At 40.5% G+C, this 26,132-nt stretch overlaps 1 protein-coding gene across 2 annotated transcripts in view; it reads left to right on the top strand.

Moving 5' to 3' along the window:
* wwox (WW domain containing oxidoreductase) overlaps positions 1-26,132 on the top strand; it is a 114,265-nt gene that overhangs the window by 2,016 nt on the left and 86,117 nt on the right. For both annotated transcript variants that reach the window (XM_028407845.1, XM_028407846.1), the window contains exons 3-5: positions 97-154; positions 256-425; positions 8,349-8,455. In XM_028407845.1, coding sequence (XP_028263646.1) covers positions 97-154; positions 256-425; positions 8,349-8,455 — 335 coding nt within the window. The remainder of the gene's footprint in view (positions 1-96; positions 155-255; positions 426-8,348; positions 8,456-26,132) is intronic.

Consider the following 26,132-nt stretch of genomic DNA (forward strand, 5'->3'; position numbering starts at 1 on the left):
TTTAAATTAAAAATAATTGTTAGTCACTTACTTGTGGTAAATATTTGTTCCCATGTGTTGTGGTTGACACAGAACAGTCACTTTCTTTTCCAACAGATTTACCATATGGTTGGGAGCAAGAAATTGATGAAAAAGGACAGATGATTTATGTTGAGTAAGTGTTGATTTATTTGTCTTAATGGGGTAAATTAGATTACAGTTTGAGTCCCTAAATTATGTCACCACTACAATTTCTTTTTCTTTTTCAATTTTTAGTCACATTAACAAGCGGACCACATATTTTGACCCACGCCAGGCGTTTACCGTGGAGGATGTGTTGGTGAAGCCAAAGCGATATGATGGAAACACTTCTGCTCTGGAGATTCTGCAGGGTCGTGACTTCTCTGACAGAGTTGTTCTCATTACCGGAAGCAACTCGGGCATTGGTGAGTTTCATGATAACTTTTATCTCAGTTTTAGAATATTTTTCATCATAGATTTGTTTTAAATATTCAGCTTGCCATAAAGTGTGTTTCTGAGATGCTACCACTAGGTGGTGATATGGTATTACAGTAGAAACTGCTTGACAGGGCTGTCTTTGCTCCATGCATGTCCTCATCCCTCTACAGCGCAGCATTCATCAACATTAGCCTCCAAAATGATACACTTAGACTCAACAAATCACTCCTTAATACTGAACATGACTGTATTGAAGTTCATTAGCAGGGCTAAATTGGATGTCATTGTTAACCGTAATAAATGGTGTCCATTTGTACCCAGCAAATGCATGGCTCACTATATAATGGCATGGAAACAAATGTATTTCCTCTTTGCTTTAGTTTAAATTAGCACAAGTACTGGCCATTTGTTCTGACTTGCCTCTTTGTTTGAGATAGGAAGTGACAGCACAAGAAAAATCAACTAAACATAAAATCGTTAATTGTCTTTATATTCAAATTTCTTGTCTCAAGGAAAATCACAGCAGTGTAATTGCTATGTGTTTGAGACACTGCAAGGCTGCACTATAATTTACAGCAGCCTCGGGATCTTCACTGAACAAAGAAGCTTGTAAACCTAAATGCCTTTCTGACCTTGATGTTACTCTTTATCTCTTCATCTTATCATCTTCAAGTTAAAGTTAACACAAATTTGAATGAGGATTTCTGATGTAAGAAATGAAACGACGAGATAAAATTATGTTACAATTCAAGTTCAATTTGAAATATATACTGTAAGCTCCGTGTAGGATGTGTGAATAGGTGTTTTAATAATAAAACCTCATTCAATTTTTCAGTTTTGTACTTTTTCTCCACACAGTGTTTATGAGACAGCTGTACTTTGTCACTTTACACAGATTAGTGTTTTAAAATCTTGTAATCTTGTAATAAAAAATGACTTTATACAGCTACAATAATTAAATGCTGATTGCATATTAATGCATTAATAAATACTGACAGAGCCCAGTCTGTTGCGTGACTGACACATTTATATTGTGTATACAGAGCATTTTGTTTTTTTTTATCATGCTTTAACTCTAATACAGTTTACAGTATATCCAGTTCATGTTTTTTTAGTTGTCATGTTGCTACTTTTTACCATCAGCCTGATACCTACTTTTCCCACCTCCGATGGAATATCTGTTAATTGAATATGCAGCTTGTACTCTACAACTAATGAAAAAAATGTTGCTTTAAAGATGCATAGCAAGATGATGAGCTTGTGTAAAGGTTAAAAGTGCACTTTTTTTAGTTTAAATCACTGAGATGTGCCATTTTCTCATTGTTTTGGAGTTAGGCTGAGTTTCCTTCTGTTTTAAATTACTTAATTGCTTCCATACCTTTCCTAAATATTTAAGTTGGAAAAATAAGGAGGCCCTGTGATAGACTTGCCAATTGACAGCTGGGATTGACTCCAGCCCCCGCCACCTGGTAAAGGGGGATAAGAGAACAGAAGGATGGATGAATAGACAATTGCTAATAGTTTTCACCACAAGAGGGCACAGAAGGTCCATGATGTTGCTGCTGTTGAGGTTTATCATATCAGCTGCCTCACACGTGCCCAATTTTTGCTTAATTAGAAAAAAAAACTATATAATGAAAAAGATAATCCACATTTAACATTTGTTGTGATGTATTTAGTAAATAAAGTGTGTTCATCTAAAAAAAGCAGCTTTTCTCCAAACGACTGTATCACGTAGCGTCAACACACAGACGTTTTTATAGAGTGTGAATACTTAATAGACCCATATTAACATAACCTTTGTTTTACTCCACAACATATTAAATATGCAGCAGCCATAATTAACAGTATTCTAATAGTAATTGCTACTTCTCGTGTACTCCTTTGACATTCCTATAGTAAAATGTGGTTATGCCAATTGGTTGGTCCCACTTAGCATTTTAATGGCATCAATACTGTTTTAATCTGAGTGTCAAGGCTATTTCCATTTCCTACAGCACTTATTTCCTCCACAGGAAATGTGACATTTTTATTAGTAATAGAGGGATATTATTTAATTAGAAAATTTACATTGAAGCCCTTTAATTTAGTTCTTAATGCACATGAACATGAAAAGCTTATATATGAATTTATTTATGCATGAAATTTCATAGTCTCTGGTTTTGTGGCCAGGCCTGGAAGCTTCATTGCAGTAGAGCTTGGAGGTGAGACAGTAATGTAGTTTGTCTTGCCAGTGTGATCACTGCGCTTACAGTTTACAGCATTAGTCTCCCTCTCTCTGCTTTCTTTTGTAAATTAAAAACCAGTATCACCCTGAGTGGTGATTTTTAATTGTGATAATGGAAATGGATGATCGTAGTTTGTTTTCCCCCTGCTTGCCCCCCCCTTTATAAACATTTTCTTATTCTTATAGACCTGTGGTTGTACACCTGTACCTCTGCATTGATTCCAAAGCAGCTCTGACCCAGGCCTGAGCCTCCTATCCATCCCCATTACGCACTCCTGCTCAGGCTCTAATTCCCCCTATCAACTAACTCTTAGGTTATTTACTGGCCAGGGGTCTGTGGAACAGTCGTCCTTAAAGGGCAGTCATTGTGATACCTCTACTAGGACTAAATACTTCCTTTTTAAATAAAAAAAAGTTTTTTTTTAAATCATCATCACATTAACATCACAGTTTTGTTAATTTTATCTTCATGCTGAGTGTCACAAACTGAGTTTAACACAGTGTGCTTTCTAAAAATATCTTTTCTGTTCAAGCAAAACTAAATCTGTATTGTGCTCTCCTTGCACATGCAGTGATATCTGCTCTGTGACAGCTCTTCTGGGAAATGTTTGTATGTACATTTATGTGGCTCGCTACCTGGGGAGCATCGTCAGTCTCCCAGAAGTGGCATTGTCAATGTAACATATGTTTAATAGTGGTCAGAAATAACATATTGACCCCCCCGTCTCACTCAAATATAATACTGAGGCAGGCACAACTGTCTCCCATGAGGTGTTTTTTTTACTCCCAGTTCAGTTTGAGAGATTATATTTTGATGATATTCTGTGATATTCTTTATTCAATGGGAGGTGCACAGACATAGCATCAGAAATTAATTGTCCCAGGTGGTGTTCTTCTATTTCTGCTTTTTTATTCTGTTTTTTTTTTAAACGTCAGCATATTTATATTTTATTTAACTTTTTAGCCTCTTCTGTATTCTGTCTTAAAGCAGAGCAGTACCTACTGCAACAAAGCTCTACTCAGTCTAAATGCACGCACTAAATTCCACATGGTATTGTTGTTAGGGTGCAGGGTCAATGTTGGAATAAGAAGCAGACAAGACTGAGGCAACTCAGACAGGGAATAGCCAGGATTTGAGAAGTAGCGCCTCATAATGTTTCAGTATCTCTATGCATCGTCTCTGCAGTGTTTTAGGACTTTCAATGTTATTCTTATTCATGAAAGACTAACATTGTTCTATATTTGTGTTGATCCCAGTGTTGTGTTGTGAGGATTAAGTGTCAGGCCGGTGCGCTCCTCTCTCTGGATGGAGAGATCCCTAAGCATATTCAGTGAGTTGCAGAGCTGTGGGAGCCTCCGTGTGCAGATTAAACCCATAGCCTAGCTTTGTGGCTGATCATTAGATTGAGGCAGATTTGTTAAGCATAACTGCCATTAAATTGGCTGCAAAGCTCTGGTATTTACTGCACTACTGTTTATGAATAAGGACCCCCTTAAAGACTCGCGCAGCGATGCGTTAAACCCGAGCCTCAAGAAGGAGGGAAATGCATTATTCATAGTGGGAGGAATTAGATGGATAAAAAGATGTTCCTGGTGAGGATGGCATGTGGTGTCTGTGTCTCGGTGTGTGTGTTTCTGAGCATCTCTGAGTGGCTGCATGTGGTTTAGATGACATCCAGAGTGCATCTGTGTTTATATTCAGAAGTGTGTAATGTGTGGGACTCCGCTGGGGGAGCGGCCGGCCTGGGTCCTGCTCTGTCTCCTCTGTGTCAGCTCGTGAACTGAACAACTAAGAAAATCGAAGGAGAGTTTTATTTTTTTTCATCGGGCATTTCATGTCCGCACTGATGAATGTGTTTATTGGCGACGTAATGAGAACCAGTTATGGTTGGTTAGTCAAATTATTCAACTTTATTAACCTTGGATGAAATTTGCTATGCAGACCCAAACTGGTGTAACATGCAAAGAGTATTATGCTGGAGGCTAGAGGGGTTCAATAATGATTACAGCTCTAATATAATAGAACTGAAGTGGTTAGAGAGAGAGGATGGAATACATATATGTGTTTAAAGGCTGTAGGTAAAATAAAATGAAGGGGTATTGGGTTATTGTGTGTAGTCAAGTAGTTTATAGACCTATAGAGTTTACAGTCTGCAGATGATGAGGGGATGAACGTTACATGATGGGGGGGATTTTTGATGACAGTGATGAAAATAGCCAGAATGGCCAGCAGATATGTGTGCATGAGCAGGCCTCTGGGGTTTGTCTTTACCTGGTGCACATGTGTGATTTGGTGTGTTTATCAACTTTACTGTCCTCACTGTGAGGCCGGCTGCTGGAGGACCAGCGGTGTCCAGTGTGGTGTGTGAGGCCATGATGAGAGATTGTGTAGGGAGTTGGAGGTTGACACAGAGGGTCAGAGACAGAGAAGGGGGTGGGAGGGTTCTAGATAGGGCTGCGTGGATGGTGAGATGGCAGTAAGGGGGTTAGAAAGGAGGTAGAAGAGGACAGGGAGGGGTAATAGAACCACTCCAGTGCTCTCGCCTGGAACAGCTCAACCTTGGGCTGTAATTACTAACCATACATTCCACTTTTGGGGTGACATCTCCCTCCTCTTGGACTAATGGAGGGGAATTAGAGGGGATCTTAAAAGTCAGAAAGAGTGGAGGAGTTGTGCCGTTCTTCACTTCTTGCCACAGGGACAGGTGCACTCATCATCCAGAATCACACTGTTATTCACTTATTCACCACTTTCTATATGCTATAACAGACACTTGTTATTGAAAACTGACTTTGTGACTAGAACTTAAAAGATTTTTTTCAGTCAGCATCTTAAATGCCTCAAAACATTGTAGTGTGTGTTTTATTGATGCCTCTTTTTCATTCTGCTTTTTCTTGATTGATTAATTGCACTAATAAAACATGGCACTCTCTATTAGTTAAAGTTTTGGTCATAGATTAACGGAGAATGAGATGGATTTAATGGATAGAAGAGCCAGATGGAGGCAGTTACAGTTTGCAGGATGTACACTTGACCAACTCAAGACTTTGTGTCAACAGAAGATAAACTAAAATAGGATAATTAAAAATTACAAGTTTTCATATTTATTTACTGCTATATATATATATTGCACCATATAACTCATTGAGTTGCAGTGTCGCTCCGTGTTGCTCTTTCAAACACAAACTCAGCTCTGGCAAATCGGGGGTTTTGGGAACTCAACATGTTTACCCACAGGTCTTGTAATGATCTGAATATACTTCTGTTTGCCCAATTGTACTGTGGAGCTTATTTTAGTTAAATGCCTCTTTGGATGCAGATCAAGAGAGAGAAGTAGCAGGCGGCTCCGTTTGCCAAATAAACACGTTTACTGACGAGGCTGTAATGATCTCATTACATTGAGCCAATACACCTGTGTACAAGCGGGATCCAGAGAGGGGCGGCGGGCCAGGGAGGACAAACAAAGCGTGAAATCACTAAATCACACTCATTATTGGGGGATATCAGTAGGGCCGGGATCCTAATGTTCCATGAAGAGCATTCACTGCTTAATGGACATTTTACACGTTTTTTATGCATTTTATATATTACAGTAAAACACATTTTCAACAATAGCTGAGCCATTTACTGTATTTTTGTTACGTTGTGAAGCTTTAAATCTTCCTTTTCATTGTCCAGCTTTTTAAAGCGCCAACCACGTACAGACTCTTCTTCTTACACGTTCTATGTTTACCACTTTGTTTTCTGATTAGGCAAAAAGACGAATTAGATGAGCATTCCAGCCCAGAACACCCCTTGTGTGTTGTAAAACAGCTTATAGCGTCTGTCGATCCACCAGAGCAAAAAAGAAACCCCTGTCTGACCTCTTGTCATGTTCCACTATCAGCATACAATGCTGATACAGGCTCTCTTTGTTGTACACCTGACCAGGAACTAATTTCAGCGCAGCCCTCTCCACCGGTAACATGGGTGAGAGGGCGGGGAGTCTCTGTAAAAGCAACGCCACTCTCGTTATTTCACAATTAATGTCAAGCCCTTGTTATTTGTCATTGCAAATACATGGCTTCGGTGCTGCTGCTGTTGTCGCTGCCATATTCTAATTTGTTCTCCATTATGGAAAACACTGGTGTCGATTAATTTCACTTTCATGGTTTGTACACATAACAAGTGAGTGTAAGGTGGTATTGTTTACCAGAAGCAAGTACTCTTGTCCAATTTATAAGAGCTGGAAAAAATGAAACCATGTTGAAAGGTTTTGAGCATAGCGTATAACTCACTCCTTAAATACTACTATTTATTATTTTTAATGCTAGCATTTAGTAAGCATTTAAATGAATAAAGATATTATACATGCTGCTGAAATGAATTATAATATTTGTTTTCTTAAGACTGATCAACGCACATTTTAACTCAAGAAATCACAGTGCTTTTTTTCCTGTCACGTTGTTTTTATTTTCATTTCCATTTTCTGTGAGTGAAATAATCTCTGCTCACAGTCGCAGTCCCCTCCATTACACCTAATAAGGTGTCATATAATTTCATTCCATGCTTCACTTGTCAGGAAGGGCCTCCAATCCTACTCCAATTTTGAATTTTAATAGATATTAGTCCTTAACACTCTCCTCACAATTAGGCCTCCCAGTTTTGCTCTTAATGAAAATCTGATTAAGACATATATAATCTAATTACAGTGCATATTAATCCACCCTCTGATACACTCTGCCTACTGCTCTGCCTCTCAGACCCTCTTTGCCACAGTCAATTATTGAGCATGTCACTTTGTCAATCAGGATGCTCACTGTGTGTGTGCGCGTAGTGGTTTGTGTTGAGAAGAAGTAATAAAAAAAAATATGACACATCTTCGGGGTGTTGAACTTTTCCAGGACACGATGAAGGATAGTAGATGTCAAAGGAAATAAAAATACGTTGAGGGAAAAAAGTTAATCTCATAAATTATTTCAACCTACGGGATGAAATGACCCATTTAGACTTGTAATTTAGAAATGAACTTCTCTCCTTCTATCTTCACTTTTTGTCAGTTTTATCGTGACTACATGATTTGGATGAAGCCATGAAGTAGTCTTGGACTGATAAATTCTGTGCATATCTGCGGACCTCGTTTCATGGGAGAAATGCCCTTATCAGAGGCCCTTTGATGTGCTAAAATATCACAACCAAGGTTCAGTCTGAATGTCATGTCTGTTCGATTGCTCCTACTTCTATTATGTGCTGTGTTTTCATAATTAGCACCATCACTGTATAATTATTAGTGTAATTAACTACTGACCTCCCTCCTCAAACCCAGCATGATCATCGGCACCTTGTTGAGAGCCGGCGGTCAGATCCCAAACTTATCTAAGACGAGGCAAAGAAGTCTTGAACCACTGTAATTCAATCAGTTTCATCACTTCAGAGAGAAATGATTAACTCCCTCCACTAGACCACTGTGTTACTCAATGAAAGAAGAAATTATATGGAAAATTGATGGGGATTTTAACTTGCACCCACATGGCCCCTCACCACCACCCCCATTAGACTCAACTTCTGAGAATCAAAATTATCTGTAGAAAAAAGTGATCTTTGCTCGCTTTCATTCTTTTTCTCATTTTCTCTCTCTCTCTCTCTCTCTGTTCACTGTCTTTGTCTCCCTGTCTGTCTGCTGTTTTTCTCGTCTGGTCTCAGGGTTTGAAACAGCCAGGTCTTTTGCTCTTCACGGTGCCCATGTCATCCTGGCATGTCGAAACCTGTCCCGGGCCAGCAAGGCGGTCAGCCTCATTCAGCAGGAGTGGGTAAGTGACTGCTTACCATGGAAAAAACAACCTATGAGAATATATAGCATCCTAGTGCTCTGTGCTCCCCCAAAACCTAATCTGTTAGACACACAAATATATCAGCATACATACACCATCCTGTTTCCATAAACACTCAGTAGATAAATGTATTTTGTTCACTGCTGAAAAACAATACTTTTGATTAAATTGCCAGTCTAGAGGACTTAAATTTAGTCTAATGAATTGGAGCACCAGAATGGTTATGCAGCCAAAGGCTCACTTAAGTATTACGAACTGGATGTCTGCAGTTACAGCACATGTTCCAGCTGATGTCTTTCAAACCATGAGGGTAGATTGAGCATTTGATATTTGGGGATTGGTGTTTAAAATATACTGGAGACTGAGCGCTGCAGATAAGCTGGAGAAGCTGGACAGTGCAGGTCAGCCTGTATGTATTTGGACAGTTTCACATTGTATTTTACTTCTAGCTGAGTGAATTCAATTCAAATTTAAATAAAAAACACTTAAAATAAATAATTCCCCTCACATTCAATTACTGTACACAGCTGCCCTGTTATTTATGGTCTGGAAAGTTTCTTTGTTTATCTTAGAGAGAGCTGTTTTTTTTTCTTTATTCTGTGATGTTTTTCCTTATTGGAGTGTATGAATTGAGGGTGTTAAATATTGAACAGTAAATATGTGACCGTTTCTAAGATATGTGTTAGTGACATGAAATAAAAGGTGCAAAAATTAAGGGGCATGACAAAGAAACTTCTGTACGCGTGTCTATCTGTAAAGCAAAAGAGAGAGAGAGAGAGAGTTAATTTGAGGGAGGAGGAGGGAGGAAAAAGTGAGAGGGCATCTGATAATTACCTGAGATTATTGCTCTAATATCGCTGTGCTTGTGACATGTCCCCAGATTTACGAGAGTGGGAAAATAAACAAGTGAAATGTGGGTGCTGAAGCAGAAAGAATAAGCCATTAGCACTGGGTTGATTACAGAGAGCAGGACTTGAAGAAGAAGGAGAGTGAGTGAGTGCTCAGCGCAGATATGAAGAGAGAGGCTGAGATGGAGGAAAAAGAGAGAGGGGGAGAGAAAGACAGAGAGGGAGGGAGGGAGGGAGAGAGAGAGGGAGACAAATGCCTTTGAGCGGGAGTAGATCTGCAGTGTTTAAACTCACCAAAGTCTCTAATTGAAGTATGCCCCTGGGGCTGTCAGTGCCGCTCCTCAGTGTGAAATCTCGTGCTTTGTCTAAGTGAGTGAGGAAAAGCTCTGATCCCAGCAACAGATTCTGTAGTCAAATTGATTTTCAAGCTTCACACCTTCCATCAAATTATCAAAAGATGTTGAATATTTGTGAATTAACAAATGTAAGCTGCGCCGACCTGCTTTTAAAGAAGAACAGATTACGACCCCTGTGGTGTGAATGATAATCCATATTTGCAGTACATTGGCATGTTGTGTGTGTGTGTGTGTATACTGTCAGCAAATATAAAGAGTTCATAATTTGGTATAGTTTGAATGGAGCCAGAGAAATGAATTAGCATTCCCTAAGCTCACTCCATATTTCCTTTTCAAGGAATCCCTGTGTTATAGGCTAATGAATAAAAGTCACAATATCAGAATAAATCTTTGCTGCAAATTCTACCCTCTGGCGACATTATTAATAGATTCAGGAGAAGAATAGAGAGGAGGATTAATCTTTAAGATGATGGATGGACTCTGCTTACCTTCCCATGCTCCTATGTTAAGGTCATTTTGATAAGAAGGTATATTTTGGGGTCCTCTGTACAAAAGGTCATCATATCTACTTCCAGGTCCCTCTCAGAGTTCCGCTCTGGCTGCCAGGAGTAGAACTGCTGTCCCGATTGCACAGGACCCCTGACCTCTAACTACCTGCCTATTATTACTCTGAACTCTCTCTTTCTCCAACTCTCTCTGTGTGGGTTGGTGTTGCTGTTCAGAGGTGAGAGTGATGGCTCGCTCACAGCGCAGGGCAGTGTGGCTCAGCGTAGCACTGTGTACTGACAGTGGGTATAATAGTAGGGTCGCTGATGGATAATAGGTAGGTCAGAGGAGCCAGGAAGAACAGGGTCAGGGGGCTTATCCTTCCCAGCCCATCATACTGTGTTCTGCCGGGAATGGCTACAGTATAAACAACAATACACATTCCTGAGAAAGAGAGGAAAAACAATCTACTCCTGCCTATTTGTTTCTGTATTTATTGCATTTACTTTTCACTAATGTTTAACATAGGAGCTTGATTTCTGTTTTTTAGAAATTATACAATCTATAAACTGGTTTCTTGCTTTGTAACTGTTTTCATGATGCAGCCAAACTCCTCTGCAGTAGAATATGCTGTCCTTTCTGTCTTTATCTGAGCTGGGAGGTGAAACCCCTCCTGCAAGCTCATTAGGGGAGTTTAGAGTGGCGGAGAGGGGATAAACATTTACCTTATGATTGTGTTTTACAATAAGCCTGATGCTGGTTGCCTTTATAGGGTTCAAAGGGGGCTGTTTTTACAGCCTGTGAAGAAACCACAGTAAAATCAGGGGATTAAGTAGCAGATGGGTGCTGGGAAAGATGTGCAGAGAGTGATACACAGCAACATGGGCATTCTCCAAAAAGCAGAAGCCAAACGTAAATAATAAATATAATAAATAATAAATGTAATTATCATGATTATAGTAAATGCTACATCCATGTATTGTCCTATATAGTCATACAGAAAGCTCTAATGTGCAGCTCTTGGCCTCTACCCTATACTTTAAGTCAGTGTTATTTTCCCATAGCCCCTTACCTATCCATCTCTTATTCCACTCACAGTACAAGCAGGTTAAGTTGCTGGTTAACAACCAAAGTGTTGCCTGTGTGCCAGAGATTTATTTTTCCTGATTGCCTTTAAAATTATGCTTATCTTTGACTCTAGTGTGTCCCACAGAGAGCTTTAATGGACTCCCTTGAGGTGTAGCCCACTGTTCGGTGGGCCAACCAAGGCCCTTGGCCCCTGAGTAGAATACAACACATACTCACGTGTCTTTGTCTTATTTTGTATTTTTTCCCCCTTTTTTTAATCCAAAATACTAATTTTTCCCACTGCTCCTTTCCACAACACATGCTAATGAGATGCTTTGTAAGGGCATTAATTAGTGAGTTAGTCACTGATTGCGGTGCTTGTATCTGTGTGTGTGTGTGTGGGGCAAGGGGGGGTATTAATATGGCTGTGTGCTGCTGAGGAGAGTTCTGTCAGGGTCTGCTCTGGAACCAATTAGGCTAAAGCTCAGTGTCCACTGAGGCTGCTGGGAGAAAAAAGCCTGCTGCTTGCAATGTCAAACAGCAACATTAACACAGGCCAGAGAGGCAGAGCAAGACAGGCAGACAGAGCGGCGGTCATTCAGCTAAATATGAAAAAGTGCACTCATAACCTCTACCACAAACTGATATATAAGACTTATATATTTTTATATATAATTAATATACTCTTTTGCTGGATTTCATGCCATAGAATAGGGTAACAACAGAATCAATGAGACACAGGGTTCCTTTTAAAGCTTCTGCTATTTCAGGTAGAGTGAGTGATATTCACAAAGCAGAAAGGTTTTAAAAGACAGCCGGAGTCTTACATTGAAAGTGTCAGTTCACAAAGTTCTTACTGATTCTCACTGTCTTTTCCCTGCTTATAGCATATGATTTATAATAGAATGCCCCATGTTTATGCATCATGGCCTACATACAGCAGTGTGAGGTGGCAAAGTTCGAGATGAGTCCCACATTTCCTCTTCCTTGTATGACTGCGTTCATTAGGATATATGCAGTCAGCCCCTTTTTTGCCCCCCTCACTCTACCTTTAACCTGAATCACAGTGGTTCAGAGAGAGAAAGTTGTGTGTGTCTGTGCCTGCATTTGTTCATTTTTTTCTGTGCATAACCTTCTGTGTCAGCCTTGACAGGCCCTATGCCCCGCTGGCCACCATGCCATGCCACACTGCAGCCACGCTCATCTTGTTGAGGCCAACAGGAAGTGACATATGTGAAATGCTGACCTGGTCAGTCGCAGCCCCTCCAGGGCCTCAGGATGCTGCTCTTTTAGTCACTATTCCTCCACCACTCCATGGCCTTTTTTTTTAAATCCCCCTCTTTGAGAAAGGCCTGAAAAGACCTACACCCTTTCCTTTTGAGTTCCTACTGCTTTAGCTTCTTTTTTTCCTCCCAAAAATGATTAAGAAAATTATATTCCATTCCCCAGATCAGTGAGCAGGTCTGTAGCACTCGCTTGTGTGTTCAGATAACCCAGTACATCATTTTCAGAAAGGCCTTATGCATGATCTCAAGTTTGTTCCTGTTCCTTTACATATGAATACCTGGCTTGTTTTCCTAAACAAATCTAAAAAAGAAAATCACAAAAATGAAGCAATACAATAATTAACCACACCTTTTGTTATTTTTTTAGAATAAACTAGACTAGACTTTTGTTTAAAAGTAAAGTGGTTTTGTCCTCTTTTTTGCTGATATATTGCTGTTAGAGCTCAGATGAATCTGATGAAGATTATTGTTGGTGATGTCAGAGAGCTTGCAGCCCTGGAGTCCCTTTCCAGATTGTCGTGAGTCTAAAGCAACCTAACACCTGTGCTTCCACCTCCCCCCCGTTCTCCCAGTCCTCTTTTCAGGTGCATCCACTAAATCACTGAGGGAGAGGCGGTTCTCCTTTATTTCCAGGATGAGGCGTTGTGCAGATCGGTCCTTGCATTTTTGTTGCATGTGTCTGTCTCTCTAGGGAGACTCTCTTTATTTACTTATTTGTTAGTTTTCTTATTGCATGCTGTCTGAGAAATGAGAACAAAAATGTCCCATGTCCTCAGTTTATGATGGAGGCAGAAAGGATGCATTAAATGAAGGCGTGATATGTACATTTGATGAGGAAACCCCCTTTTTCCTCAAATTTATCCAGCTCTGCCTTCTTCGAGAAACGACCGCACAAGGCTCAAGAACAATAGGATTTACTGTAATATACTGAGCATTTCTTTACATTACACAGGTGACGCTTCCAATGCAGCTCGTGGGAATACTAAACGAGGCTTTGTGTATAGACTGTTAGGATAAAAGTGTAAGAGTTGAATACCTTGAAGTTTTACAGTAGTAAGCAATTTTGTGTGTATGCGTGTCTATGTAACACATCCCACAAGTTCAGTATGTATGCACAATTGACGTGCACACACATGCACACTGTGCACACCCATCCACATGGTGTGTATTTAAATGCTTGATTATGCATTTTGCATAGCTTTGGGACATGCATCACTCTTCCCAGACTGCTAATAAAGTGACCAGGGAGATGGGGAACCTAAATGAATCCTAAAGTGCCTGGCTTGCATTCCTCACTCTCTCACTCTCCCTCACTGCTCTGCTTAGCTATTCCAGCCTGTCGTGAAAAGCTGTGCGCTGCTCTGCTCTGTTCCTCCTTATGTCTATCTGCTATAGCCAGGTGCTCTGTCTCCTAAAGAGGTGTGGCCTGCTCCTAATTGCCTGGACCACAGTGAACTATGGGCAAATGCTCTGTGTGAAGGAGCATAGTGGAGGAATAATTTTGAATAAATCACATAGTTAGCCGGTTGATATTTTCTGCTAAATAAGCAGTTCAGCAGCCGTCTCACAAGGAGGTGTGAGCGTTAGAATGATGGGTCACTTGCCATAGGTCATGTTGGGGAGGATATAAATGATTTAAATGATGTCACTGCCACTGAAGGGGACAGGTTGAGGAAGGATGTGTAAGGCAGTCCCTTTTTGTTGTTTGAACCTGACAGATTCTCATTCTTCTCTCTTTCACTTTTCTCTCTGAAGGAGGTCCCATAGCCCTGGGACGAGGGCTTCTTATGTTGAGAGGGGTGAGAGGTTGCTTGGATCTCTTTCACTCTTTCTCTCTCTCCTTTTCTCTCTGCCAGGAGAGAATGTTTTTATTGAAGTCTTAAGAAGTGCTGACCACAGAGAGACAAGTCCAGCACACACTTTAATGTTTTAAATTGAGAGATGAGCCAGTTGTAATAAGCTGCAACCACATAGACTGAGGCTTAGCTGATGCCTGCCAAACAAGCAAACATAAGTAATGTTGAATACAGAAACCATCTGGCAACTGGCTATAACATTTATCCGCTAATACCCCAAGCTTTTTTAGGCACAGTTTGAAGTAAGCACAGACTCACAGATCCCATGATAAAGTTCATAGGAGACACAACAGGCTAATTAGATGTAATTTTGTTTGATGTCTCTGTGAGATATAAATTGTCTGATGCTGTCTCTCGTTATCAGTCATAACCCACTGAGAGCATGTTCAGGCACAAGTTGGGATCTTAAAGAGTATGTGTATGTACATGCATGTGTTTGGTGCTCCACAACTGCCATGCCAACAATTCTGACCCTGCAAGTCCCCCATTTCTCTGTCAGACCAATAAGTAACCATACTCTATAGCCAGATGTACTCTCTGTAAGGGGGAAATACTGGTTGTTCAGAACACATTGAGCATGGGTTTTTTTAAAAGATGCAATTTGTCCAAAAAAGTACTGATTCATTTATTAACAGTGCAACTTTTATCCTGGGCAGCCATGGACTGATGGCACATTAAATGCTACAATGACCCACAATTCCATCTTGAGGTACTAAGTAATGTATCACGTCGGTGTGGGGCTTGTTAACTTCAGTATACATTACAAAATATGCTGTTGTCTGATTATTATACATATTCAGAATCTTTAGTTGTTGTTTTAAGCTTGTTTTAATTGTTTTTTTTTTCATTTCCCCCAAATCAATATATACTGGGACATTTTAGTGCAATAGTCTGCAGATAATCTTTTTTGAGTCTGGAAAATGCTTTTTGCTGATAAGGCTGCATCTCTGAGCCATGTCTTGTGTTTATAGGATATCCTATGCATTTAGGTCTCATGGAATTGATACCAGTGAACTGCTCTAGGCATCCAAACAATCCTGCCCGAGACATAGCTATCATTATCTTCTGGGAAGTTGTGTGAATGCTTGTGTATGTGAGTGTGCATGTAAGAATACATCTGTGTGTTTGTATGTGCTTTGACATAGAGTTAACACTGGTTTACAGCTTAATCAGTCTGTGTAACTGGATGCATATTTATCAGAGGGAAAATTCATGCTCAAAGAATCAGACCTAAGCCCATACATCATTATCAAACACACACACACCCTTCAACACACACACACAGACACACACACACACACAGACAATCACACACACACACACAGATCCACATTTCATTAGAGAGGCACATTCAGGCAGCAGTAGATTAAAAACAACGTGTGTTTTTACAGGTCCATAAATCAAACACAGGACGAGGGGGATTCATTTAGAGAACACCCGAGTTGTGGCGTAGTTGCTCTCACGTGACTAATGCTTAACTGCGATACTTTGATACACTGCCTTTTTATTAGTTTCATTCTCTCTTGCCCCATATCAATGATTATCTCTTAGCTCACATTTGACTTTCGGGTAGGTTAGATGCTGTGTTTATTTTTTGATGGTGAAACCGCCAACATCATTTGAGCTGGTGATGAAGCAAACACCTGCAAGCCTACAGTAAAGTCAGTGTGTGTCCTAACACAGCTTTGTTATATGAATTGATCTTAGATCTGTAGTATAAATAAAAGCACTTTTACTTTATTCCTAAATTATACCTAAGTGGCACGTGTGAATAGTGAATGGCTGCTCATATTTTCAAAACAGCACCAATGTTTTAATGGTGTGTAAAGCTCATACCTATAAAATGTTTTGTTGATCAGTAATGTTCTGGATGCATCATCAAACATCCACACCCACGCATGTGTCCCCTCATCATCCATCACGCAGCTATTGTATGAGTTTCACAAAGGCTTAGCTGTGAGCTATTGTGTCTGTGTGTTTGTAGTGTGTACAGGCCCCAGTTTTAGACCAGCGCTGACACAGAGAGCAGGTGTAATTTCCTCTGCACTAAAACCCCAACAAGTGGCACCAGGGGAGAGAGGAGCATATTACAAGTTCATGTGGCTATGCTCCCCTTTAGAGAGCTACAAGCTCTTCTGACCTGTGACCAGGCTTATCCCTTTGTGTGTGTGTGTGTGTGTGCGTGTTGAGGGAGGCTCAGAGGTGTCGGAGCTACCTCACTGTTTCTTTCATAGTGTAAAGTGTTTATTAGGATCCAGACCTGTTTGGGGGGCCGCAGGGCAATATTATTTCACCTGTTCCAATTGAGAAATGAGTATGTGTGTATGCGTGTGTGAGTGTGTGCGCGGTACAACTTTTAGATAACCAGCTGTATGGAGGCAGGTTAGAAGGTGAACAGGTTTGGCAAATATATAAAATAACTGTAATAAAACCTGTTGTAAACCAGTGAACACAGTTTGACCTTTGACCTCTAAATCCCTCAGTTACATTGCTCTATGTAGACTAGTGCAGCTCTGTTGATTAATTCTGCTATGAACCATGAGGACGGAAATAAGTTGTTTCAAGGTTTGGTTAGCTCTGTGACGCTCTGTGAAAGGGCAGTTAAATTTAAGTGAGTAACCAACTTTCTTTCAAAACATGGTGGTCTACCATACCTTAACTATAATCATCTGCGTATGTTCATAGGGGCATCCTGATGGTGGCTGAAAATGTTGACTTTGCGGTAGGAACGATTTTTCAACCAAATGTGGCATGTGCTTGTGAGGACACAAATATCTAGGCCAATAAAATGATAACAATGTTGTGGTGATATAAGTACAACAATATATGGAAAATATAATCTAATCAATCAGCAAAACTGGTGGTCAGTCACACTCTTGAAACATGCTGGTGACCTGCTTTTCTTTTTTTAAAGTCAGTTCCTTCTTGTTCAACTTAGCATCTGAACCAGCAACGTTTGGTCTAGAAAGCACCAACAAACTTTCAGTGTATTTAAATGAACAGAAAAGAACATTAGCTATAATTCAGGTCAACCTGATCTGAGCATCTGTCGTCATTTACAGCAGTGTTTTGGTGGCACAGGTCATTTCCACAGGTCTGTCTAGTTAACGGTGATCCAAGATATTTAGTGCCTCTCATCTCTCCTTTGAAGGGCACTGCTGCCTATTAATACAGTGTCATGATAAATTATCCCAAATAAAATCCTACATACAGCAATGAATGATGAACTTATGTCCCTGCACTGTGAATGTATGAGAGAGCACTTGGATATTTCCTTGAGTTAGTCTGCCTCATTAATTTTTGGTAACCAAATCTCCCTTCAGTTTGGATGAATGACTGAATGAAGCCAACTAGGGCAATGTAAAGGTATGGGCTGATGCACAGAGGAGAAAAAATCATGAGAGATGAAGAGGAGGAGCAGAGTGGTGGTGAAAAGAAGGGGGGACAGAGGACTAAGGTGAGGTTATGTGGGGGTGGGGGGCATGGACACTCATCTATTACATTGCCCAGCGGCCCAGGGGTCGGCTTCAGTAAGACTGATTCAGAGCTATTGGGTTTGGACTCCATCTCCCATAAATCCTGGCATGTGACGCTGATGGATGTGGGCCATAAAGTCTCCCACTCTGACATGTGGAGAGCAACATGGAGAACCATGGGAAAATGTGAGTGCTCCAGGTTAATGTCAACGAGGCCTGGGAGTGAAGAGGGGATGATGGAGAGAAAGAAAGACAGGGACAGCGAGAGGTCTGAGGCATACAGAGAGGGATAGAGAAGATTGAGCGGGCCGAGAGCAGAATGTGAAAAAGCAGAGCGTTTGTGGGAACATGGTAACAAAATTTGCTGTGACATTTGCAGTAATTCAGCTGTCATCACACTGGTCTAAAGCCATTTTGCTTGGAGTGCCCCACCATTGTGAGGAAAAAATACATCTAAATATTTTTCCAGGGTATTTTTTTTGGAGTGGCTAGCCAAGAAAATGGAGGAGTAGCTAGTTGCACATATAAGAACAATGGGAACATTTGAAAAAGATTAAACCAGCTTAAAAATGTGGACACAGCTAATGTATTTAATATTGTGAAAGAGTCAGTTTAAACCCAACCTATCATCTTTCCCCACCACTAAGTTTGAAGCAGCACAAACCTCCTCTTCCAAGCCTACTCCATGTCTGTCTTTATTGTTATTCACTACACTGGCTAAACAATCATAGGCTGTTTTGGTAGTCATTTTTATGTGACCTGTTCTGTTTCTTATGTCTGAGGATGTGTTTATTTCTTCAGCATTTGTTCTGTTATTGTTTGGGTTTGTGATGCTTGATGCATGACGAAGATGGATATAGCTCATTAAAAAAACGATGTGATTATAATAGGCCCAAAAACAGGAACTGCCGACCTGGCTAGACAGGAAATGGAGAAGTGTACATTTCCTCATTAACAAAGCCCCATTTGGACCATAAAGCACCATCCCAAAGCGCACAAGGAAAATGGCCTGATTAGGGGGGTGGAGGGGCATTGCTGCCATAATGAAGGCTTCCCCCACAGTCATTTATGATATTGGTATGGGTAGTATGGTGACTAGGCCATTGGGATGAACTGAGTTGCAGAGATTTAGATGGGATATAGAAGATGCAGTGTATTTGTATGGATGGGAGAGTGGAGCGGCCTGGGGAATGCATATCCACAACTCATTTGGACAAGTCAGTTTTACTAGGTTGTGGCTAATGGAGATGAGCTTGTGTTAAGAGCCTGGGGGGACGCTAATTTTACATAAAAACCAAAGAGTTCTCACTGTCTGTCTGTCTGTCTGTCTGTCTGTCTGTCTGTCTGTCTGTCTGTCTCTGTGGTCAGGCTGTGTTTACTTATTATATATTTTTAAACCTTTTGATATGTTGAAAAAAAATTAAATTTTCATTATTGTTCATGATTTCATTTTAAATTCATATGTGAATAAAAACGCGTGTTTGGTTTAATCTTGCAGAGGAAGCCTTAAGTCTACAATTTAGTGAGGTCTAGTTTTGTGGGTAATCTGCATTGTTGTGTGTGCCTCTGTTGCTAAGAGGAAACTTGAGGTGACTTCTGCTCTGACAAATACACGCTAATTAGAAACCTTTGCACATTTTTTGAGTCCTTGTTTCAAAGGATTTTATTGGTATTGCTCAACTTTTGGGGAGAGTGTTAATAAGACATAAGGTTTTATTTGCACTGCCTTGTGTAGGAATAGCTATTATGTATTTATGAGGCTTTATTTTTTGACCAGTGGTAATGTGCGTACCTTACACTAGTCATGCTGGTCTGTTAATAGGATGGCAGTCTGACTTTGTCGTTTGGGTGATGCTCCTGTTAGAGTTTCCTTTATAAACTTCTTCTAAATGCAGAACCAGCCACTGATGAAGTATCAGCATTGTTTTTAAAGTCTTGTTAATTTGCTTTAAACAGCAAATTAAGACACACATATAGCTTTTAAGGTCTTACAAATGTTTTGAGCAAAGATTAGAAAACACTTATTCCCTCCACACCACTGCATCTTATTATCTTATTCTCAGCTTCCTAATTTCTCAATTTTTCTTGTCTCATCCCTCATCACTCCCCCCCACCATCGCCACAGGAGCTACCTGAGGCCCTTGTGTCCACCTCATTCATCACATGGGTTTGATTCTTTTGCTTTGAGAGAGAAATTGAGGGGGGGGGGATTTGAGGAGAAGGAAGAGTAAAGAGCCATAACAAACCCTCCTCTGTTTTCTCTCCTTCTTTTCTACCTCCATTCCTTCAGTGTGTGAGGGAGAGATGAATGCAGCCGGTGGAATTAATTGCACTCTGTTACTGAAGATCAGCAAGTTTGCACTGTTGGCGTGCTGATCTGCCATATGGCTGCCCACTAGGTGAACACTTTGATTAATGTTGCCCACTCCCCATTTTTTTCCTCACTAATATTTGATTCTGATAACGGAAACTCAGCTCCTCCTTTTGAGTCTCTCCATCTTTGGTCCGCACTTCCCTTCTGTATTTTTCTTTTGTTTAATTAATTTTTTTAAGCACCTGAGTCATATGTATTTGTAGCTAAAGTCTGGTTTCCACTCTTGGCCTTCTCTTCCTTATCATTGTTTGTCTACAAGCTGCACTTACAAAGTCTTTGTGCAATATAGCATCGATGTAGGCTGTGTAAAGTATCAGTGAGATTAGAGGGAGAAAGGCCAGAGTGTTTGTGTAAGAGAGAGATTTGGAGCTATGGGTACGTGTCTTTCGCAGTTGATTAGGCCCCTGGTGTGTTGAGTGTTTCTCTATTAGCCTCCTCAGTCTCTTGTCTTCTACTGCGCACAGTGACTGCTCTCTCGCCCAGAGGTCTTAGCTACACACACACACACACAAACCATGCACACAGTCAGATAGGATGCTGTGCCAGGGTCCGGGCAGTAACAAGCAGGTGAACAGATGCTGGAGTCACAATATCAATAGGGCTGACTGTAGGTAATAATACCTTAGCAGGGTTCAGCCATGAGACAGCACTAACTAGAGAAGCAACTCTCAAGTGGAGCATTCGCTATCTACACACATGCACACACACCCACACAAGTGTGCGGCTGTTGGTGGTTGCACATTCTCCCATTAGACAGGACCTGTTTTTGCTGCAGGGGTGCAGGGGGATGGTGTCAGCGCCATCATCAGCTCTGAGATAGAATGTTCTCATCTAAGGTCACAAGTTCAACTTTGTTTTCTTTTTTTTTTCCTCTTGCTGTAATGAGGCAGCAGTATAGAACACCATGCAGACATCTATGCCTGAAGATCTATTACAATCACACTGGTTCTTTGTTTTCCTTCTGTTTTATGGCCTCTTCTTGCTGCTCGTCTATTTTGGTCTTTCTCAGTCTTGTTAAGTGCTGCCATTCTCCTGTGTTTGGATGTGACCCAGAGGGCCCTTAGCGAGACCAGGGGCTGGGAATGAGCTGCGAGACCCAGCCAGGGGGTGCCCATGGTAGGCTGCCAATCCCACTAAATCTCCCTGATTACCCGGTGTGGCTGTGGTGTGATGGGGGCGTTACCAAGGTGGTGGGCTCTCCAAAGAGGCTGATTGAGATGCAAATGGGGGCCATAACTCAGAGGTAATGCAGACCTGAGCACCCTTTGCCTCGTCCGTTCTTGCTCACCTCACTTTCATCGCTCTCCATTTACTCCAGCATAGGAGGAGGGACTGTTATTGTCCTAGGATAAAGTTAGATATTTATCATAGGGACAGACAAATACTGTGTTAGTGTAAAGGCCAGAAAGATGGTAGCTTTGATTAAGGTAACAAAAACATCTGCACATATGTATTTATAGATAGTACAAACACACCTGAAAATACCAGAAGCTGCTTCTGTTTCAAACAAAGAACAGATGGACACAATAAAGCGAGAGGAACCCTGGGCTTGCCAGTGGAAAGGTGGAATGAACAGGGGAGGAGGAGAGGAGGAGTAATTGCACAGTCCTTTGCTGAATTGTTCTGTGGATGCAAATTTAAATCCCTCCTATTATTTTAATAATCTGCCTTTTACTGCTTGTGCTCGGATCATTTGTTTGCAAACCAGGTTATTTGGAGAGGGAGGCTCGGGGGTAATTTCATGCTTTGGAGCATTTATATCTATAACTTAATGAGGAGAGGGCCTGTTGTTTCCTGGTAATACACTGCTAGAGGGGAGCAAACTTTTTATTCTCCGTTTAGGGTACTGTTAGAGGGCAATAATGTGGGATTACTCTGATGGAATTAAGGAGCAAACTGAGGAGAGGCCTGATGCAGTTTTGGGTGATAGACCAAACTGATGTTTTAGTCGGGATTTTGTTTAGGTTGTAACATATGAGAAGATCTTTCCCATTTACCCTTACACAGATGCCTTTAAAGGTTTCTTCAGATTGTGACCTCTGACCTATGTGGGTTCAGTCTATTATCTATATGTTGTTATGTTTCATTCTCAGTATTTTTCAAATGTTTATGCAACATGTTGTCTGTGTAGTACAAATGATAAAATTCAGACTTGTCTCTTGTCTGCTTATTGTCACTCAGTTTGTGCCAGGGCAGAAGTCTGCCTAGTGGTCCAGCTCGAACTCAATTTAACACAACCCTAATACGTTTAGCTGAGAGACAAAAGGAAGACTCGCCGTCTACACACAGTCTTGTGAGATGATCAGGATTGTTAATGCAGTTACTTTCTGTCACTGGAGCCAAAGAATTGTGGGATGGCTTGATGGAGGGAAAAGGTGTGTGTCCATGTCCTCCTCCGCTTCTTCTTCTTTTTTTTTTTTTTTTACCTCCTCTTCCTTCTCGCTGTCATTCCTTTGCTCCTCCATTCCCTCATGAAGGACTCTTCTCCCAGCAAATTAAATCAGACTGCATGAATTAAAGCAATAATTCAATTTGTTTACAAGGCATCATTTATTCTCTGTCATGCCAGTACTCCGTTGACAGTCTGCGGCTCGCTGACCCCCGACCTTTGTTGAAGTCACATGATGCATTTATTACATTGTTCAACCAGAGTCTTGGAGGCTATTATCAGGCGACAAGGGGCTAAAGATGCATGATGAGAATCCTATTATTCAAATCTGCTTCACATTTTAACAGAATGCAAAGCTGCATGACCTTATCAACAGACAGGATAGATCATTTACATGGTGTTTGAACAGCTACACTTGGTTGTAATGAATGTCCTTATGAATCTGAGAAATATTTTTGTTCATATCAGACTGTGGCACTGTTAACCCTTTGCCTTTTTCCCCTTTTATGTGTATGTTTTTTAATGCCGTGATACGCTTCCTTTTAGTCTTTGTTCCACTTACATACAATGGTATCACCACTGCCTGATTAAAAAAAAAAGCACAATCTCTAAACTATTGTGACAGTGGAAAATGGTAAGCAGTTTAGAATATTGCCAAACAAAAGAGCTTTTAATCAAAGTGCATACCAAACCCTGCGGAGTGTAAAGCACTCTCTCATCAAAAGGCCTATTATACACTTACTCACATCAAAGGCCTCCACGTTTCTTAATTGCCAGATTCTTTTCTTATTCAATTATGTTATGCTTATGTTTTTATTAAGCTGATACAAAAAGGGTCTGGGTATCCAAATCAAAGTGGCTTAATTTATTATCTCTGTGCTGCAATATGTGTTCACTACAACAGTGTACATGTCTGTACATGTGTTTCTGCCCTGTGTTTTTGGTGTTTTACCAGGCCTCAGGATACCAAGATGATACAGCGCACAAGCATTTCAGGAGAAATTAAACAGTGCAAAACTAGCAGGTTGAGATAAAGCAATCACATTACCGCCTCACTTGAAAAGAACACATTATTTTGTCTTTGAGAGAATTCAGCTTTATTGCTGACACCCCGAAATAGAAAGTTGTATATACGGTATAAGTGCACAGGGTCTAGGAGTTTCTCCTCCATCTTTATTGTTATCTAACCACAACGTAATCAGCATCTAAGTCCGCTTGTGCCGTTCAGCCAGACGCTAAAGTCCCCATGCAGAATTGCAAAATAAGTTGGGTGTAAATATGTAATTGCAAGTGCTTATTCTGAGATCTGAAATATTAGGGAGCAATATGGATCGCATTAAAATCCTGGTTGTTAGGGGTATCGGTTACACTGAAGACATGCAGGAAAATGTGCACTGTCTGCGAATCTGGCGGAGATGGAGTGGGTAAGATGAGGGGGGTGGGGGGCTGGGGGGCGATAGGAGTAGGAGAGGGTGAGGAAATGGAGAGGAAGAGACAGAGAGGAAGAGGAGAGTAAGATGAAAATCTCTTGATGTCTTTCTGAGAACATAGACACATTATTTAAATCTCCATCACTTTTTAATGTAAATCTGATCAGGCTCTGCCCTGGATGAAGGAGGGGAGAAGTGGAGGCAGAAATGGAGACACACACACTGGCATAGAAAGACAGAGAGCCTATTTATAATATAACACTGACTATTGAAAGCTGGATATTACCACCTCACTTCACGCTAAAGCAGGACATGCACACAAACAGTTTTAAAGTTCTATCAGCTGATCTTTGCCTTAATGAAAAATAAATTGCAGAATATTTAGCGTGCATGTTTGTATGAGTGCATGTGTAAGTTTGCATGTGTGTGCGTTTGTTTGTGTGTGCTCGTGTGGAATCTGATATCTGCCTCAGGCCCCATGGCCCTGGTCTGTCTGCATCCGAAAAGCAAACTCTGCAATTATGATGACCGCCCTGTCCTTTTCATTTCCCATCGCTGTCTCTGACGTTCTCTCTCTCTTTGACTTGGGCTCTGTCCCTCTCTTTGCCTCTTTATTTTTCTCCTTGTCTGACCCATCTGTCTCTTTTGAAAGGTAAAAAAATGCACAGTAGTTACAATGCAAAGACAAAACGACGCCCTTCTTTCTCTTCACATCCTCATTTTTTTTTTACGTTTTTCTCAAAGTTTGTTTTGTTTTACTTTTTTAACATTTAGTTTTGTTATTTACTTCATTCAGATTTAACACAGTTTCGTATGTCTTTTTTTTAAATCTAAAATTAAAGTTCTATAATGCATGTTCTAAAAGTTTTGCAGCTCATCCCTGTGCTTCTTTGCACATTCCAATCTGGCTTTTTGATTCTTACTGCTGATGAGTGGTGAGTCGTTGGTGATGTCACTTACTGATGTTTTCCTCTTTCATCAACTACTGTTGTTTTCGTTGGCCGACCTGTTCGACTCCTGTTGTTCAAAAAAGTGCTCTAAAAGCAACACCTGGCATCAGTCACATGTTCTTTTGCTTGCTTGAAAAATGTGTGGTTTCAAACAAAGGGTGGTATGTCCTGAGTTGTTTAACACATCTAGGTGTAAATATCAGGTAATAAAAGGTGAAATTCTGAACGCTTGTCTCATACTCATCTTTTGATCTTAAATCCAAATGTATTCAGTGAACAACAAAACCAAAGAAATTGGCCTTACTGTTCCAGTACTTGTGGAGGGGACTGTATTTTCTCTGGTATCCTGTGCTCTACTGAACCTATTGAATACTTCCTCTTGTACTTGTTACTTCACTAAATTTATTTGACAGTTAAAGTTAACAGTTACATTGGAAATTAAAATTTGGAAAAGCTATAATGAGCATATAAAATGTAATGCATCGCTCTACAGTAAATTAAATTACACAGTGGTATATAAAGTACTTAAAATTGCTTAACCTCGGCCAGCTATAAAATTCTGCTTACACATTAGGACATGAGTGTTAATAATCTTATAATATAAAATGTAATTAACTTATGCTTTCTATTTTTCTGCATCATGACTGCTTTTTGTTTATTTCAAGTACATGTTGCTTTTAGAATGGAGTATTTATATTCTTATATTCTTGCTTGTACTTTACTTTAGTAATCATCATCTCTTCCAATTACTTCTTCTCTTTATTCTCTGGTATGTTTCTCTGCATTCTCTATGACTCCTATCATGTTTGAGGGAGTGCTTAACTGATTTAAATGCGTACTGATTAATGTGTTTCATTAATTACTGTTATTAACGTTGTGTTTACTAACATGCTCTGCCCTTACGATGTTGCTGAATGAAAAATGTCAGCAGGCACTTAACCGAGGCCTGGCCTATACCTCCCTGTGTGTGTGCATGTGTGCGTGTCAGGTGCCCCCGTTGTCCATGTTAAGAGTATCCGCACGTATGTGCCTCATTCTTCTCGTTTCTCATCTGGAAAATCATCTCATGTCCTTCCTTCACCTTTCCCATATCTGCCCCTGCAATTGCTTGATTTGTAACTTGATTTCAGGAAAGGG

Source organism: Parambassis ranga, chromosome 6 (assembly GCF_900634625.1).
Source record: "Parambassis ranga chromosome 6, fParRan2.1, whole genome shotgun sequence".
Lineage (NCBI taxonomy): Eukaryota > Metazoa > Chordata > Actinopteri > Ambassidae > Parambassis > Parambassis ranga.